The 19,119-nt window shown below is 42.8% G+C and overlaps 3 protein-coding genes across 9 annotated transcripts in view; 1 reads left to right on the forward strand and 2 right to left on the reverse strand.

Annotated features, from left to right (window-relative positions):
- The window catches only part of fam49bb (family with sequence similarity 49 member Bb), a 35,037-nt gene extending 29,172 nt beyond the window's left edge, over positions 1–5,865 (reverse strand). The window contains exon 1 of the mRNA XM_047568521.1: positions 5,742–5,865. The gene's annotated coding sequence lies outside the window, so the exon portion shown is untranslated. The remainder of the gene's footprint in view (positions 1–5,741) is intronic.
- Positions 5,866–7,582: 1,717 nt separating this feature from the next.
- si:dkey-37o8.1 (Elongation factor 1-alpha-like) lies at positions 7,583–9,712 on the forward strand. The gene is made up of 7 exons (XM_047612075.1): positions 7,583–7,760; positions 7,824–8,003; positions 8,083–8,379; positions 8,451–8,601; positions 8,746–9,002; positions 9,092–9,326; positions 9,402–9,712. Exons 1-7 carry the CDS (start codon positions 7,617–7,619, stop codon positions 9,503–9,505), a joined length of 1,368 nt encoding a protein of 455 aa, XP_047468031.1. The 5' UTR covers positions 7,583–7,616; the 3' UTR covers positions 9,506–9,712.
- Positions 9,713–10,693: 981 nt separating this feature from the next.
- Positions 10,694–19,119, reverse strand: part of asap1b (ArfGAP with SH3 domain, ankyrin repeat and PH domain 1b) — a 57,429-nt gene continuing 49,003 nt past the window's right edge. For 2 of the 7 annotated variants that reach the window (XM_047567926.1, XM_047567925.1), the window contains 8 exons: positions 18,590–18,697; positions 17,851–18,079; positions 14,552–14,713; positions 13,458–13,536; positions 13,283–13,347; positions 12,662–13,209; positions 12,192–12,335; positions 10,694–12,079 (listed from right to left, as the gene is read on the reverse strand). In XM_047567926.1, coding sequence (XP_047423882.1) covers positions 12,005–12,079; positions 12,192–12,335; positions 12,662–13,209; positions 13,283–13,347; positions 13,458–13,536; positions 14,552–14,713; positions 17,851–18,079; positions 18,590–18,697 — 1,410 coding nt within the window. In that variant the 3' untranslated portion in view covers positions 10,694–12,004. Of the gene's footprint in view, positions 12,080–12,191; positions 12,336–12,661; positions 13,210–13,282; positions 13,348–13,457; positions 13,537–14,551; positions 14,714–15,308; positions 15,378–17,850; positions 18,080–18,589; positions 18,698–19,119 lie in introns of all 7 variants that reach the window. The other 5 variants (XM_047567930.1, XM_047567929.1, XM_047567928.1 and 2 more) reach the window with 4 other exon arrangements.

Consider the following 19,119-nt stretch of genomic DNA (forward strand, 5'->3'; position numbering starts at 1 on the left):
GTATTTTCCAGTGACGAGCAACGTTAAAGAAGAAAAAAAAAATAAAAATAAACGGAAAATGTGCCGGGCTGTTTTCAAAGTCGAGAAAACAACAAAACGTAGCTGCATAAATTTAGACTTTTAAAAACCCCCGGTGCATTTTAAATGGTAATGAGACTATTTGTCCAAGTGTGTGTGTGTGAGAAGGTGACAAACAAAACAAAGCAAGTTACACTGGAAAGAAAAAAAGAAAACAAAAAAACAAGGTGCTTGCGGTGTTGGTTTCAATGCCACTGAATAAAACTTCCATTAAAACTTGGGTCGCCATGACAACCCGTATTCCCCGCTGGTGAGCCAGAGAGCCGGGGACCGAGGAGGGATATCGACTGTTACTGAAGTTGCTGAAGCCTACAGAGCACAGCAAAGCCTCTGTGGAAAAAAAAAATCATTTCATTATGAAAACTCCCACAGATATGTTACACGGGAGGAGGAGACGCTTGAGTCGAAATGACACCACAGACGACTTGTTGAAGGCTCTTTCATTCTTAAACCAGGTACACGGGTTCAGCGCATCACAAACTCTTTGACATGGTTATTACTGTGCAACGTTAACGCTTTTATTAGAAGAGATATTTAGACGCTTATGATTTCCTATAATACACATGTACTTAAATAATTCCCTCAGACTGATGACGGGGCCTCGTGTTGAGCTCATATAGTGTTTGCTGTGTTCGTCATCTGACCTTTGGTAACTTGTTTCCTAAAATAATGGAAATATTAAAAAAAAAACTTGTCGATGTGCACGACTTAACATTAAGTGGCCCCTAAAATTACTGCAAGGCCACACACGAATGCATGCACTAATATGCACGGCCATTCATTCAATAATTGTCATATTTGCTACTGCAGATTCACAAACATCTTTAATAATCCAACTTTGACTTTGATATTAAGGTGAAATAAAATAAAACGAGGATGGAGCTAACAATGTGTTCAGATTATTCTTTAATTTAATTAACAAATTGTCTGTAAAATGTCGAAAATGTTGTTGGTAGTTTCCCAGAGTCTCAATTTATCACATGATTTAATAATCATATAAAATAGAGAAAATCTTTTGCAGCTTACATTTCATTATTTAACTGATGCAGCTCTAGTTAACGTCGTACTTAAGCACCAAAATTGAAAGCTCTGAGCAAAAGAGCAACATAATCGCACTAAAAATGATAGTAATGATACATTTCACGAAGGCTTAATTAAAAATGGGGATGAGGATGAAATACACGTGCAAAATCTAGACCCGATTAAATAGTGTTCAGGCAGGTGGGGATGAAAAGGAAGTGGGACAAAAACCACCTCAGGTTCATGTGACTGTCTCAACGCTGTGTGAGGATGGAGGTTTGGTGCGGGGGCAGCGCGGCAACAGCTTCACGCAAAAGCTGAATTCTCTACCATGCTGATTCGCCATCTGTGGCGGCACGCCTGCTCTACGTGTCTGATGACATGTAGGCAGACACATGAGGATCTCACGCCTTCCCGGTTTTAACATAGTAAAATCATAACTGTCTTTTTTTTTTTTATTATCATTGTGATTTCTTGTAACACGGGGGGGAACGACTGAATGCCTGGATCAGCTCTAAGTGGCTGTGAAAGGAAAATATCCTCAACGCTAACGTCTCTGCTGTACATTTCCTCAGATGTGAGCCCGAAGGGGTTTTCGGTGTGTGTGTGTGTGTGTGTGTGTGTGTGTGTAAAAAGGTGTGGGGGCAGGCGCTCGCAAAGTCCCAGTGGTTTTCTTTTGTGCAGGCCACGTTATTTATAGCTTAATGTTGGGAGATTCAACGCGAGGTCCACTTTGCTTCTTCCTCCGCGTTCACTCGGCCGCGTACGAGGAGCAACACATGAAAGCATCCCCAGCATCACAGGCCTTGAGGCGGCCCAGCCTCGAGGAGAAAGAGGATCCAGACGGCCCTCTCCTCTCTCTGCGTGCCTGCTCGGGGCTTCAGATAAGCCGACATCACAGGACAGAAGTGAGAAAGCTGAGAGGAATGCTCGAGTCCACCGGCACAGCACAGCCAGCGCCGCACATCAGAAACTGACTCATACACATCAGAGGCGCAGATCAAAAAGTGTATTACCCGCCAAAGGCTACAAACACCAACCACCACAGGACCTCCGTCTTCCTCCGCTCATTTAACAGCAAAACAGTCGGCATGCGCTCATCAACGACCCTATTAAATAAATCCATTTGTGGACCGAACTGCAGGGAAATGTGCAACGCTTCCTCGCAGCAGCTGAGGAAATTAACGATTGTTTGCATTCGACTTTATTTAACCGACAAAAGCTGCCACGACACATTGCAAAAAAAGAAAAAAAACAACTTTACATAAACAGGCCACACAAGCTGAAGGAGGGAATAAAGCGCAGAGAACAGATAACGCCGCTGTTTGGGAATGTAACTCCATCAAAGTCAGCGCTCTTTCAAGGGAGTCAGATGCGAGACGGGCGAAAGTTTTTCGCTCCCCGCCATGTGCTGAAACAAGCAGCGCGAGAGGGGGGCGAAGTCAGCTCTTCCTACTGAGTGTCTCAAGTATGTCATCAATTCAACTCCGATCCACTTATGGACAAGAGCCGGCATGCAAAAGCAATGGAGGAAGGAGTGTTGTGTGTACTCAGGAGGCAAACGAGATTACCTCTTAGCACAGAGCAGTACACAAACTCAATTCTGTATTCATTGTCAAAGGATAATCCAAAAAACTATCCATAATATCACAGATCTAGAAGACAAATTATACGCAATTTGAGACCACATATATATATATATATTTTTTAATAATATTGTTCAAAGGGACTGATGCTGAAGTCGCCGGCTCTTATGGATTAAGCCGTGTCATGATAATGGTGTTAGAGAAGAATGCTGAACAGGCCGGATCAGTTAGAGGAAGTTAATCCAAATAACTGCACAAACAGCATTGTGCAAGAAAAAGGGATCAATACCGCTCTTTTCTGCATAAACCCGAGACATCAGAACTGAGCACGCTCACTTACGTATATGAAATTCACAATGGGTTTATTTTTTTGTAACCGTCAACTAATCAAACTAACCAAGAGCAGAACAAAGGAAAACCTTCAAATTAAAGCGTTAATCGCGTCGTCAGACTGTAAAATGAGCACAGTGTTGTAAATAAACATGTGTCGGTCGCCTGAAATGTCACAACTCTGCACGGAAACCACACGCACACACGAGCTGAACGTGTTAAAACAATGACTCAACCGAACGAGGCTTTCGGCGTGCGCGGACCCACTTTCCCGCTGTATGAAATACAGCCATGCTGTCAGCGGGAGACTACAGCCATCATCATACCGGGAATAACTGCAGTAACCAGACCTGAAGCCAGAGGATCAGTGACAGTGGGTGTGTTCACGGGAGCAGGCTGCAGAGAGGGGGTCAGGACCCCCCCCCCCCCACCCCCCACACACACACACACACACACCCGGCGCCTTTGGGACATTCCGGCGAAGTCAACAATGTAAAGCAATGTAAAGCTGTCGTTATAACTAATGAATGTGCCCAAGAAAACCCTTGAAAAGACTCCTGGAAACACGATTAATTATTAAAGTTAACCACCATTACGTTCCCTCATTCTACCCTGAGCTTATAGTATCTACAACTGCCTGAGCAAGAAAATAGATTGCCAGAGAAAGTATGTGGTAAATTTTTTTCCCTCTTGGGATCCCTCTGGTATTCGAGGGGTTGTGTGAGGAGTCCGACGAGACGCTGCTTTACGCGCATCGTGTTTGTTTATGTTGATTAGAATCTTATTAAGTGCATTATTAACGCTGAATGATGATAAAAGTCCAATCTGGATTCGACTAAATGTGCATTAATTGGGTGTCAAGTACAAGATCATGCCTACGCAGAGACTCCTATGGACTTCTGCACAGCCCCAAATCCATGTTTGATTTCTAAGAAAGGATGTGCCCGAGCACACCTGCGCGCCCGTACCTGCATGAGATTTATGAGGGAGTAAATTTGGCCGGCTGAGTCTTCTTCCCAAGTCGTGTCGAGTCACACACCCGGACTGTGAGAAAAAAGGCTCGCACGGAGCACTTCCTGTACCCACAAAGGGCCCAGCAGCAGATTTCACTTTCTTGTCGCAAGCGGCCTTTCTTCTCACTTTTGCAATGTTTTTCTGACCGCCGCAACTTTGACACGCAACGCTAGCCAAAATAAGGAAGGCGTCGCTCAAGAAGAAGCAGTGAGTCACTTGGTCGACACAGTCGGAGAGGGTTTGAGACGGGGCCTCCATCTTTAAATGTCTGCAGTGAAGGAAATTTTCACACAGCTGTATTTGATTTGCCACAACGACCTACCAGTTTGATATCAACTTGCATAAAAGACTAAGAGAGTCTGAACAACCCAGTCTCCAAATGATACACTCCTTGTCTGAGATGCTCTTTTAATTTTATGGTAAAAATCCAACTAAACATCTACCAACAATCTAAACCAATATCTGCCATCTTACTGTACGCAATGTGTTACAGTTCATACAAACGCTGATCAACTCCAGAGATGCATTAATAGCTGTGGTGACTTTTACACCAGGAGAAGTTTGTGAGGCCAATTAAATATTGCACTTTGGTATCATATCATCTGTCTGGACGTTTCACTTCCACTTTCAGCACCTTTGCAGAGACAGGGCGGAAAGGAAATAACACGCGCTTCCGTGCCGTGGCCCTGTAGTTGCACAGACAATTCATGCAAAGGACTCAAACACAGACGAGCCTCTTTTTTTTTTTTTTTTTTTTTTTTGAATTAAATAAAGTCTATGGAGATCCCATGAGTCAGTGGTGGATTGTAATTTACTGCAAACATTTTATTTTATCCCCCCCGATCCTAGTGAGGATAAGCGCTTAGAGAAGATGAGATGGGATTTAGTTTTGCTGGTTTCCATGTTCCAACATTTAGTTGAAAGCTGTAGCTTCTGGCTATATAAAAAAAAGTGGGTGTAGTAAACCACCAATGAGTAAACACAATTACCGGTAATAAATTAATAATAAAACAATAATGAAATAATACATGGTACTTGAACTTTTACTACACAAAAGAGTATAATAATGTGTTGTATTTTGCCATCTTTACTCTGGGGAAATTTAACTAATCTATTGCCACACTCAAATTTGTTCACACACGTTGGTCAGAGTGGAAATCATCACGCAGACAAACCAGATCTGAACATGTCCCAGCTGTCATTTCCTTTAATGCAGCTTTAATGATGCACCACTCACTGCCTGTAAGCGAGCAGTCTTAATCCAAGCCACACGGTTCGTTCAAAGCCCAACCTATAGCGCACATGAGGGCCAGGCACAGCTGACAGACTGGCTTTAGGGCAGTGTTATGGATCGAGCACGAAACATTCAATGCCTCTGGCCAAATAACAGGGGAAATGAAGCTAGCGGTGTAGCCCTACGCGTGTAGCCAGACGGAAAGGGGAAGTTAATGGTTTATCAATTCTGTAAAATGTTAACGCAGGCATTTTTTCTTTTTTTTTTAAAAAAAAGAAGAAAAAAATATTTTTAATTTAAAAGTAACTTAGAGATGTATGGGTTTGATCACTCGAACGGATTCATTATAATTTCTGCGAGGAACAATATTTAACTCTCAAACCCTAGGTTCAGTGAATGGCAACCGGTGGATAGCAGAGGCGGCGAAGTTGAGAAGCCACAAAGAGGAGAGATTAAGTGGTAATTGTTGTTCTTTTTACCTTGATGCTCGTAGAGAAACGCCGGAGTCGGTGTCTGGATACCACGCTAGAAGCAGCGGTGCGGGTTGAAAGGAGAAGAAAAGCGATTTGCTGCCGCTGCTTCCGGGTTCGCGATACAGCGTCACTGTGGCCGTCAAGCGAGAGGGGAGCTCGGTTTGTTCCACCTCTGAGCGCGGAGGCGGGGTTAACCAAGCCGCTAACGCTGACACTGACAGTGGAACCCGCCCGGTCAGCCGACACCCACTGGGTTGTTTTAACACTCATTTCCCAAAGGCTTACTAGGCGAGTCTGTAAATATGTATGACTTCTACCTTGTTTATAGTAAACTTTGAAATAGTAATTGTTTAAATACGCCGAATGTGAAGCAGACATTAGAGGTTTCATCGCTCTACCGAAATGTCACTGGACAGAAAGGTAACATTAAGCCTTAGAGGGGCGCTGTTGAGTAATTTGACTCTCAAATCAGTTATTTCCATTAACCTGATATGGTAAAATTTGATCCATAGAGTTGATCTTGATTTGACCACGTAACGGCAGGTATTGTGATATAAGGGTGATAAAAATGGCAGAATATACAGTATTTTACTACCAAAAGACTGGCTAAATATTACAAAAATATCTATTTTTACTACTGTGTTTACTACTAATAAACAATTGACTTATTTATTTTGAAAATAGTGAAGTTTACAATTATTAAATTATTAAAGAGATGATTATATGCACACATATTCTAATCAAGTCTTTTTAGGGGGAGAAAGGCTGAAGTATTTCCCTTAATTATGAAGTGACTTAAAATTACTAAAGTGTCTCAAAGGGTCCATTATTTTGGTTCAAATGCCAGTTAGTAGAATGTGTTCATAGCCTTGCCATCAGTTCTTTAATTTACTATTTAGGCCTCAGTCAAAGCTGCCCAGCTCCACAAAGCATAGTAAACATGCAGTGTTTGATAAACAGACACAGTGTTTGTTATACCACGGCTCTTTTGTTTTTACTGGCACAGGAAATAATGACAAGAATGGAGCTTATTGTTTAACTGCAAGTGAACGCCTCATTAGCAGATGAGATTTTCACTACTCGAATCACTCAGCAATACGCTGTTTATATCCACAATTACTGCACACACCCCTTATCTTTCTACTCTACTTGTAACAGATGATGTAAAAAGACGTATTTCCTCTTTAGAAACTTAAAAAGCAAAAATGGGAATCTTTACTACACACACACAAACAAAAACTCTCTATGTAGTAAAAACATTACTTGATTCTGAAAACAGTTACTACAACATCTACCGGTGAACTTTCAATGTGAAATATTGCTTTCTGTTTAGCACCATTACCAATAGAAGTGACCGTCAGTCTGTTTAATATTAAAAATATATTCATTTCCTTTTTTTTTCTTCTAATGCTTTGTGGTTGCTGAGCGTTTTGTTTGATAAATAGGGATAGGCTCCTCATTAAAGCTGGTTCAAAGGCCTTCATCTCCAGATGACACACCTGGTTGTAATTTGAGATCCACGGTGGAATGCCCCAACACACACAACTAAGGAGAGTAACTGCTGATTCCTGCAAAAGGATCAAATATCAAGCTGAATATCTGACCATCGTTGAAAGTAATATGTGCAGTTGTGAGGAATACTTAAAATGAAAGCCTTTTCTCCTGGTTTTCAAGCTGCTTTGCCATTTCGGTTTTGATGAAAGTGTGACATCAATTAAACTTAATTAAGCAGCACACCTGTCTTCAGTTGTGTGCCTGTAGCTTATAAAGGAACGCCGAATGGGCAGCGCAGGTCCATTTAGTAAAAGAAGTTGGAAACGTGTGGGGTTTTGTTTGTCCTGCAGTTTAGAAAATCTAAACTAAAACTAATCTCTTTCAGCCATGGCAAAAGAGAAGACTCATGTCAATGTGGTCGTCATTGGCCACGTTGACAGCGGCAAGTCGACCACGACCGGACACCTCCTCTACAAATGTGGTGGTATTGACCAAAGAAGACTGGAGAAGTTTGAGAAGGCTGCAGCTCAGGTAAGTAAATGTTAGAAAACGCTTCTGTTAAACTACCTGTACCTAAATGTGTCTGCTTCACAGATGGGGAAGAGCTCCTTCAAATTTGCCTGGGTTTTGGACAAGCTGAAAGCCGAGCGAGAGAGGGGCATTACCATTGACATTTCCCTGCTGAAATTTAACACCCAGAAATACACCATGACTATAATTGATGCTCCGGGGCACCGTGACTTCATTAAGAACATGATAACTGGGACATCACAGGTAAAAGGAACACATGGTTAATGTTTTTTTTTTCCCCCATGATTTAGGGGGAAATTTAACAAAACGACTGTCGTTTCAGGCCGATGTCGCCCTCTTGGTGGTCTCCGCAGCTAAAGGAGAGTACGAGGCCGGTGTGTCTAGAAGCGGCCAGACCAGAGAGCACGCCTTACTGGCTTACACCCTGGGCGTCAAGCAGACAATAGTCTGTGTGAACAAAATGGACCTGACCGAACCGCCTTACTGCCAGAAACGCTTCGAAGAAGTGGTGCGAGGAGTGAGTGGCTTCCTCAAGAAGATCGGCTACGACCCAACGGCTGTGCCTTTCGTTCCCATTTCCGGCTGGACCGGGGAGAACATGATCACTGCGACTCAAAGGGTAAGGACGCCTTGTACTGAAGATCACCAAAGGTCAAGATGCGAAATATGTAGGTAATTATCTCTGTACAGATGCCGTGGTATCAAGGTTGGAAAGTCAGACGAAGGGAAGGGATTTCAAGTGGGAAAACTCTTCTTGAAGTGCTGGACTCCATTCAGCCACCTGTGCGCACAATCAACAAGCCACTGCGATTACCCCTGCAGGATGTGTACAAAATTGGAGGTAAAACATCGTCTTGTAGTTGACTTCAATCAATCGGTCGGCTTTGCTCTTGATCTCTTGAGCTGGACTGATTGGCTCCAGGTGCGTCACGGATGTAGAATGAAACTGGTTTCAACTGGATGTCCTAAATGCTTCGTGTTTCAGGGGTTGGGACTGTACCAGTGGGGAAGATTGAGACTGGCATCCTCAAACCTGGCATGACCCTGATGTTCTCCCCTGCCAAGCTTACTGCAGAGGTCAAGTCAATTGAGATGCACCACCAGGGCTTGCAGACTGCTCTTCCAGGGCACAATGTTGGCTTCAACATTAAAAACGTGGCCGTGAAGAACCTGCGTCGTGGGGACGTGGCCGGCAATGCTCAGCAGGATCCTCCCTCAGACGTCAGCAGCTTTGAAGCTCAGGTGATCTCTCTGCAGTTATTAAAAAAAAAAAAAAAAAAAACGAAAGCCTTAAATGTCTTGTCGTCTGAACTGATGCGTTTTGTCTGCAGGTGATCATACTGAACCACCCAGGAAAGGTCAAAGCAGGCTACTCTCCCGTCCTGGACTGCCACACCGCCCACGTCACCTGTCGCTTCGCTGAGCTGAAGGAGAAGCTCGACCGTCGCACAGGCAATAAACTGGAGGACCTGCCACAGACGCTCATGTCTGGAGACGCTGCCACAGTCAAACTAGTTCCCATCAAGCCCATGTGTGTGGAGAGCTTCTTCACATACCCTCCTTTAGGTACAACAGTCCAGCTTTAGGATTGCTAAACATCTTCATCTTGTCTCGTATTAACCCATTCTTGGTTTTTCACAGGTCGCTTTGCGGCGAGAGACCTGAAGCAGACGGTCGCTGTCGGGGTCATCAAGTCAGTTGAGAAGGACCAAGGGTCTAAACACAAAGTTCAAGTGTGTAAATAAGTTGTTTTTGTTTACCAAAATTCTGGTAGCTTCATGTAAACATTTTCATTTGGTAAAATGTGCTATTTGTGTTGTGACACAAAGTATTTATGTTGTCTTTAGAGTATATAGTATTCCTGTGTTGATATTGAATCTAAACAAAGCTAAAGAGTTGGATGGTGTACTTTGGTTAAATGAAAGCAAAATAAAGTGATTTTGAGAACTTTATCTTTGAGTTTGTCTTTAATGTTGAGTTACATCAGTGAAGAGACGCCTCTGGCCAACGACTGCAAGGTGTGTAGCAAAAACCGGTGCATGGTACAAGTTCAGTGTCGAGTTAAAAGTGACCAACTTCAGGCAAATTTCATCTTTAAATTTCTATACATTTTGTATTTAGAGTCCTGAAATGGTTCAGCATGAACAGAAATGCTAATGTTGAAGCTAAAATGTTAGCCTGGACTGTGCTGTTGCCAAGCAACAAGCCACGCTGACCAGGAAGTCAGAATTCGTTCACGGTTGCTTTTGATGATGTATTACAAAATGTCATTGAATTTTATGGGTTAAATGACACATGTTAACTGAGCAGGTGCCATTGTTTAAAACTAGTAGCCTAGAGGTGAATTTAGGCTAGCTGTTTCCATGTTATGTTAAACTCAAGTCTGAAAGCATACATTGAATATTAAATAGGGTCTACCTGCACATTTATAAAATTATGTAAAGGCAGATATAAATGGAAACATGTAAATGTTCAAAAAGAGATGCTTTATGCAAAACATCACACAGTAATTTATATTGCAGCAACACATCATGTGACACATTAACCAGTGTGATTAAACTATATTCAGAGCAGTGCTACATTTACATTATGATTACTTAGAGTTTAGCACTGCATGTCTATGATCTAAGTAACTATAGCAGTAAGATTAGTCGACAAAGACTTGGCTAAATTTTTTTTAGAACCATGTTTCTCTTTAAATACTTTTAGAAACAAGCTCAAACAATACTTACAGATCTAGTCAGTTTTGTATCATTGGGTTTTATATGTATTTCATCTTCACTTTTCTATGGTCTATTGTTAAATGGTGTATTTATTACTTGTGTATGAGATTCAACGGGCAGAATGGTGCTTCTAAAAATGCCCACTGTTCCTGGGGAAAGCTCAAATCGATCTCAAAATCACGTGCACCGAGTAAAAGAGCAGACTCATGCTTTAGGTACAGCACTTTTAATGATACAATGGGTTGATGGGTTTGTTCCTTAATATGGGAAGAACTGCAAGTCAGTGAGGACCAGGTGAAAGTACATGGGCTCTCCAGCCGTTTACAAAGTCCACCCCTCATCTAAAAGACATCTCTGGTTCACAGGCAAACCTGGAAAGGTACTGAATCCAGTAACGTGGAATGATAATAACATGACTCAAAGTAAAATTAAAAAAAAAGAAAAAGAAAAAAAAAATTCAAGCTCATGAGGTTTTACAAGACACTGAATCGTGAACACAGGTTGTTGTGAAACTTCTAGCCTGTCAGAAAATCAAGTTATTGCTAAGATGTCCTCTTTGAGTTTCCTGTACTTGTCATTAATAGTGGCTTTAACAACAGGATAACTTTTGTGTAGTCCTGCTTAATATTAATAGTGGCTCTTCAGACCCTGAGGTGAGTGTCGTTGAACGCAGCACTCCACTCATTTCCAGTCATTGTTACACCATGCACAGAAAAAGGTCAAAGGACTGTGGAGATGGCGTCGAGTTCACACACCGAGCATACATACAGTGAACAGTGTAACAAGGAGTTAATTAGGGACCTACAGTGAACCACAGGCTTTGATATTCCACCACACATTAGCAGCAGGTTTCTATACTGTAAAACAACCATAATACGTGTACACACAAAGCAAGCAAGAACAAGGAGTACATTTAATGAAAGTCTTTTCATCTCGGGAAGATCAGTGGGAGACTCCTGCCTCTTCAGTCAGTTGTGGTGGTAAACAGGGATGCAAGACACAAATAAATGACATATGACCTATTTCACATTCCGTTTCATATATGTCCTTTTTTTTTCCAGAAATATAAGCTGATAATTACTTGAGGGCCAGTAAAATTAATACAGATAAAATTCAGTCTCTACCACCCTGATGCTTTATCTGACAGGCAGAGAGAGCAATGGTACATGTTTTGTACAATAAAACATGTATATACACTCACACACAAATATATATATTTACATACATATATACACAGGAACAGCATAAACATAGACTTTTTTTTTTTTTTAGGTAAGTGCTAGGGTTTTGAGAGTGGCTTCTTCACAGCCGTGCTATAGGGTTAAGATAATACTGGTAGAGGAAGAATACACACATTCTTTGTACAGCATGGATGAGCATCCATGGCTAGATGAGCCTTCTTGGGTTTCTTCTTTGTTGTTTTTTTCTTTAGGACGCTTGTCGTTTGACAAGGGGTGTTATATTAGCTATTTACAGGACCTCCCGACGTAGGGAGCTGTGTAGTGCAAGTCTGTCTGGCTGTCAGTCACTCAGGATGTGCACAAAAGACATGGGGAACACCCCTTTTCTTTCTGGATCTCCTTCAATGTGCCCGATCTGGAAGTAAAAGAATAATAATAATGTAATCAAACAAGTATTGTGTTTTTTTTTTATGTTTTTGTGGCGGTACAGTAAACTGTAAGAGGTCCAGCTATTGCTACTGACTTACCCACCACTCCTGATCCTCTTCCCCTGTAACTATGATCACTTCTCCTTCAACAAATGTCAGTTCGTCATCGTTGTCAGCCTGGCAGTCGTAGATCGTCTTCACTCTGCGGGCTTTGTTCTTCCCCTGGACATGCGGGAAACAGAACTATTACATAGTTAGATAATAGAAAAACACTGTTTAGACGTTGGCTAGGCTTGGTGACCTAAGGAGTCCAGGGGGATTTACAAAAACCACATAAATAAATGAAAATATGAAAACAAAGAAGAGGAAAACATCCCTTTGGAAAATCTACATTAAATCTAAATCTAAATCTACATTAAGTATATTTCAATGTGGAGTGGACGTTTAAGTGTGCAGGAAGTCTTGCCTTTCCTGTCTAATATTAGCTTGCCTGCAGGGCCAATGCTAAAAAAAAAATGCTATTTTTATGTTATCTTTTTTATAAAAGATTTGATTAAGTACGCCCATACCGTGTTGATCTTCCTTGGGAGGGGCACAGGTGTCTCCGCGGTCCCCGCCGGGGTCCCGTTGGTGTCTTCAGGAGGCTGCTGAGATGGCGTCGCTATGTTGGCCTGCTGATTAGGTGACGGCGAGTCTTGAGGCGGAGGCTGCGACTGCGGCTGACTTTGAGGGGGGGGCGGAGGTTGCGTTTGAGGCCTCTGCACCGACTCCCCGGGAGGTGGCCTGGGAGCCGACTCGGCTGCCCCGGGCTTCGGCGGGATGTCGGAGAGATGAGGCTTGGGAGGGAGGTCTTTGAGCTGGGGTTTGGGCGGCAGGTCCCCCAGCTGGGGTTTAGGAGGCAGGTCAGAGAGCTGCGGCTTCGGAGGAAGCTCTCCGGGTTTCGGGGGGAGTTCGGACACCTGCGGCTTCGGGGGCAGGTCTCCCAGCTGGGGCCTGTCCGCCAGAGGAGCCTTCTGCGGGGTTTCGGCTGGCGGCGGGGACTTCTGGAAGACCTCTGGAGGAAGGCTGGGCTTATCCATAGATGGATGGTGTATGGTGTCGATCTTACGCAATGCCACTGGAGGTAGAACCACACGGTTAATGATTTCTCCGGTTACACAGGTTATATTTAAACGTGACGAGGGCCGTACCTTTCTGAGGTAGTTTGGGTAGAACCCTTGGACCAAGTGTAGACTTCGTGTTGCTTGAAGTAGTGCTGGGAAGAGATTTTCAGATGAAGTCATTAAAGCAAAATCAGAGGAGAAACTTTCTCCCCCGCGAAACATCTCATCGTTAAATAAAGAGAAAAAGAGGCGTCTGTGGTACCTTTGCTGCTGAGGAATGCCTTCAAACTTATTGGAAACAGGAGACATCTTACTGACCGGAGGCGGGGTGGAGTCACTCCCTAAAATATTAACATCGGTGACGACAGACAGGATTATTTAACACCACGTCGGGGCGCAGGGCGAGAGATTAATTTTATATAAATGTGGAAATAAATCAACATGCTGTGATGGCTAAAAGAAACAATGAGGGAGGCGTCATCTGGCTGAGCTTTCCATGAGCCCGTGTAATTTGGAAACTGAGTGCAACTTGTGCAATAAATCGCCTTTGTGTAATTAGTGGTTGGGTGTTAACGGCATGTGTGACACAGGATGCACAAATACAGCAGAGGACGGATGACGACAAGTGCAATAACAATTAAAATTGTCTCAATAAAAGACATGAAGCAGACACGTTTGACTCTTTGTATTTTAAACTCAGACATGCACGCTTGTCTCTATAAGGTATGTTTTTTTTTTTGGATGTTTGCAGCTTCTATAGTGCTGCATTCGACTTGCACAAAGCTAAAAAGCAGTAAATGTTAAGTAAAAGTTTAAGGTCCATTTTTCTAGATATTCTAACAGCTGCTCTTTGAAGGCCTATTTTATTGCCGAACAGTTATCAAGAATAACTTTATAACCTTGTCTCGTTGCGGCTTTAAGTTATAAGGACTTACTGACTCAATTCTAATGACTTCACCTTGAGTTTAGTCAGTCAGATAAACTGATAATGATAGTAAATCATTAAATGCAGTCTTACACATAACCTGTAAAATGTTCTTGGCTAATGGATAAACCTGCAAATTGCATGAAAGCAAAGTAAAAAGGAACAAATAGTGGGTACAAAGCTGGGTGAAATTAAATAAAACCCCAAACTCTTACTCCTGTTATGCATGTCGGACAGATTTTTGGTTAAAAATATTAAGTCAATGTGTTTGCTCGTTTGTCATGGAGACAAATCGGTTGCAAAATATCTCTGGAAGAAGATACAAGTGGACTTAGAGTTAATATTATTTTGTGATAATGATATTCTAACTTCAGGCTGGAGCCACGCCCGAGTGAAACCAGCCCAGGCTGTCAGGTGTGCTTGCATCTCACCCCCAGTTAAGCCCCCTTTACTGTGTGGACTGTGAGAGAGCGGGCTGGGTGGGTCAGACAGGGTGCGTTTGTGTCCAGGAGGGGGGGGCGGAGGTCTCTTCTTGGACAGGGTGGAGCTGCCTCCTGGTGTGAGTGCAGAGGGAGGGCCGGATGGGGGAGGAGCTGGAGGAGCGATACATAAAACATATGAGATGAAGAGGCCCCGTAAAAAAAAAAAAAAAAAAGTATTCTGTCAAGCCCTGCCCCCCTCCCAAAAAAACCCAGAACAGGTAAAGGAGAAGGATGATGGAGCAAGAGGAGGAGGAGGAGGAGGTCAAAATGAATGCAGGTAAAACAACATACTGTTTGAACAAATATATAACACAGGTAAAATAATGAAAACGGATTTGGGGTGCGTTGCCTTGAATGTGTCTGACTCTTGCCTAATTCAAATCACTCACTGGTCACTGATAGAGAGAAAAGTAGGATGAAAGCAGCTAATAGAGAGCTCAGCCAGAGAGGAATCAGCTGTGTTAAGAGTTTACAGCTCAAGGATGGTGGGCATATATTTAAAAAGAATATAAAATAAAAAATCACATAGGCAAGAAGTAATTAAAATCTGCAGACTTGCCTACGTGCTCCCAGTATTTACTTTAAAAGAAAACCTCACCACCCTGCAAACCTGAGCTGTAAAAGAAGAAACAACTGAGGAGATAACTGTAAATGGGGGGCACACAGCCGAGTAAGTAAGGGAGAACATAAAAAACAGGATATTCACTGATGTATGGTCGAGTGCCAGCCAGTGTGGCGTAGTGCGAATGAGAGCCAAGGAATGCCAAGTGTGGAGCTGAAAGAATAGAGAAACAAAAAAAGAGAAAGAAAACAGAGAGCGAAATGAGGAGTGTGGGAGAGAATCTACAGTATGTCAGTCGTATAAAAGAGAGAGGCTCCCACGCGCTGTAAAATAACAAGATGAAATCTTATCAGTGGCGAGCAAAGCAAAAAGAGAGGAGAGAGATGGCTCCGAGAAGCGAGCTCTTCAGCACACGCTGAGAGCAGGGGAGCGGCTGAAGAGTCAGGATGTATGTAGTCACTCTGAATCTTATTTTTGCATAAATCAAACTTTCAAAATCAACTTGTTTCCAGTGCTGCTTCGATAAGAAATCCTAACTAATTATCAATCCCACGTTTTCGGGCTCTAATTGCAGTGACACACCAAGCTGACGGTCGGTGGCGTTACAGTTTCGAGTTACAAACGAGCGTCTGCACCGTTGCTACATGGCCAACATGTGTTGCCATGTTTTGAGCTGATTCAGCGTGATGAATCAGCTGGCACGATGAGTCACTGACAGACCTCTCCCTGACTGAATGATCATCTTTTCCCCATTGTGGGCAAACAGAGGCATATCTTATCTTAGCAAACCGGTTCACGTAGCAGTTCTTTGATGTCCGTTTACCGTGTCCATACCTTAAGAGTAAAAGCAGCTCTTCACGCGTAAGCAGACCATGAACTACACTGAAACCGGTTCCTCCAATCCAAACACAGAAAACACTCATCTAAAATATTCCTCTTGGCAAAATGCAATAATATTGCATCCCCTACAGTCACTTGATAGCGATTACTTAGCATGATGAATCTGGAACCATGAGGCCTGTAAATCTCCACATATATAAGAAATGCATTGGGTCTGAAGTAGAGTTCACAATGTGGTGCCCTTTCACCACTTTACCAAACATGAACTCACAAGAAAAACTTTAAATATGCAGATGAAACATTGTGTTTATCCACTCCAAAATGTGCTGCAAATGTTGGCTTGTCGGCCAGCTAGCTTATTAGCTATAATACATCTGCTTTCTTTCAAAACAGAGAATATTACGCTACATAAATCCGTGTTCTGCTTCATACAGAAAGCGGGTCAAGGCTGGGACATCCACCGTGAGGAAGCCAAAATGCTAACAGAGATGTTAGTGTTAGTTAAATGAGGTTTTAAGGCTAACATTAGCAGCACTCTTTGTTTGATTTGGCTGAAGCTCTACCCTAGCAACACCAGCAAAAGAAAATAAATCGATAGCGGTACAAAAACTAGGAGCATAAATAAACTTCAGTGTGGTTTGTCCTGTTTTTCTATTGTTTCTACCAGAAATGTTTACATTAAAACAGTTTTAATTGGCTTCTTATTTATAGTATTCACCACTGACACTGAGGCTAGCTAGGTCTTCATATTCTTCTACATGTATCATCAACTACTGTTGTTTTACCCATAAAACGTAGCTTTAGTCTGAATCTTTCACAGTTAAATTGTCTATGGATGTTTTAGCCAGAGTTAGCATTAATTAGCAAGCTAAAGCTAAAGAAAATAAAAATCCAAATGTTGCCTAGAATCAAAAGCTCCATCATCGTCTACTTTCTGAGATATTAAACAGGCTGTGTTTTAAATGCAACTTTTAAAGCTAATCTGCCACTTTAATTATCCTAAGCTGCGTATTTGTCGTGCTACGATAGAAGACTTGACCGTCTTTGCGACAGAAACCAGAGCCTTCGCCACGCGTCAAGTGAGACGTGTCCTCTTGCACTGGAAACAGGTGAAATTTCACACCCCTTGCTTTAAGAAAAATAAGATTTTAATGCTCAATAATGGATTAAACGGCTTGTTAAGATGGAGGTTAAGCTTATGCGATGTGCTTATGTGATGTTTTCACATAACTAAAGCTGTGACAGGGATCCACGGAGGGAGGAATGTTATTTTTAATCCTGATACTGCAGAGACAGCACGCCCACAGTACACTCTGTGTGTATACTGTGCCGAGGCTAATGATGAAGTGTGTATCCAGCTTCCCTTTCACACGCCTGACTAACGACCACCACCCTGCCCTCTCCTGTGGCCATGTTTTCCTGAAGGTTCACTGTGTAAGCAGTCTTAATGACACCTGCTTCCCGCCCTCTGATCTGCCCGCTGACAAATTGCATACCACTGCAGGGTGCGTACACGTGAGCGCGTGCAGTCTGACTGACAGCACAAAGAGTAAACTTTCCAGTGAAGTGATAACTGAGCATTCCTCTGCTCCTACTCCTGTCCTGCATGTAATCAAACATTAACAGACATTCGCGGGCTATCTTTCCCCTGCAGTAATCAGACACAGTGGAGCATACACAGCCTTTGAGGGAATTTACATTAAACACCGACATTTGCAAAAGAGATATTAGCGGAACGTGACCTCCTGAATTCACTGTCTGTCCTGGTTATAAACCCCGAATCCCGATAAAACCGAATGTGGCCTGAAAAAGGGATGTAAGAGCGCTTGGAGCAGGCAGGTCTGACCTTTGCCCTGGTTCCTGGGTGGCAGCGGCGGCCCGTCGGCCACAGGGGAGGAGCTGAGGTCGGTGGAGGCGCTGTACATCTGGTTGGTGAAGGCGCTGTAGGAGAGACGCTGCTGCTTGTCCCTCTGGCTGATGAAGCCCGGCAGGGAGAGCTTGTCGTGGGGGGACAGGCTGGAGGAGTGGCAGAAGCTCTGGGGCCTCGGGGAGCGGTCCTTCTTGATGGGACTGGGCTGGAGGAGGACATGTAACAGACTGATCATGCACAGACACAGTAACCTGAAGTACACGCCTCAAGCCTCGGAAACAATTAACTTCCTGAAGTCCTCGTACAGGGACTTTAGATTTTGGGTTTGTGGCAACTTATTCTGCTTCATTTAGACCTGTTGTCCTCATAAGGAGACACTTTAGTCTGTCATGTACTGGTAAGGAAAGGTCAATACACATGTTTGTTTATGCTTGTTAACTTTTCAAGTTTGATATGACATGAAAATTTAAGAGATTTGCAAGAACTCATTTGAGGACACTGGTTTTACATTAAAATAAACAGTCTTAAATTGTAATATACACTGAAATAATCCCTCCACATAATTGCTTTCAAAAACAGTTCAAAGGTTATGTTTATATAATCCACACATGGCTCTTTTTAGACAACTAAACTAAAGCAAGAGTCACCACAAAATGTTAAAAGCTAGTCTAACAGTATCTTCATCCGAACGCCGTAATCGTTGTTGCGTTCGAACCTTATCGTCCAGGTCGTCGTCGCTCTCGTCCATCTCCTCCAGTCTGAGGCTCCATTCATACTCCACGTGGATGTGAGGGTTGAACTTCCCCTCCGCGGCCTGCACGAGCTGACAGGCGCACAAAGAAAAATCATTATTATTCATCTACATACAAATTACAGCTCTACAAACAAACACATGGTGAGACATGAATAAAAGAGTTCTAACAGCATGTGAATAACCAACACAGTCTCATGGTAGTTTGTGTAGCAGTCATGTCATCCTTAGTCATACATTTTTTTTTCTTTTAGGCCACACACCAAGACTTTGATAATGGTGAAATTTAAAGGAAGTCACAGACTAGACTTTCCAGCTCAGAGACCGGGGTTTGAGTCCCTTTTCGGTCAATTACATTTCTGTGTCAGTTTATGTCTTGGGCATCTCCTTCACGTTCCAGATTTCCAGCTACGATCTACTTCATACGGGCGCTACATGAAAACCCTGCGTGCAAACCATCCATTTATTTATTAGTCATTCTACTCTGCATTTAA

The sequence above is a fragment of the Mugil cephalus genome, chromosome 18 (genome assembly GCF_022458985.1).
Source record: "Mugil cephalus isolate CIBA_MC_2020 chromosome 18, CIBA_Mcephalus_1.1, whole genome shotgun sequence".
Classification (NCBI taxonomy): Eukaryota; Metazoa; Chordata; class Actinopteri; order Mugiliformes; family Mugilidae; genus Mugil; species Mugil cephalus.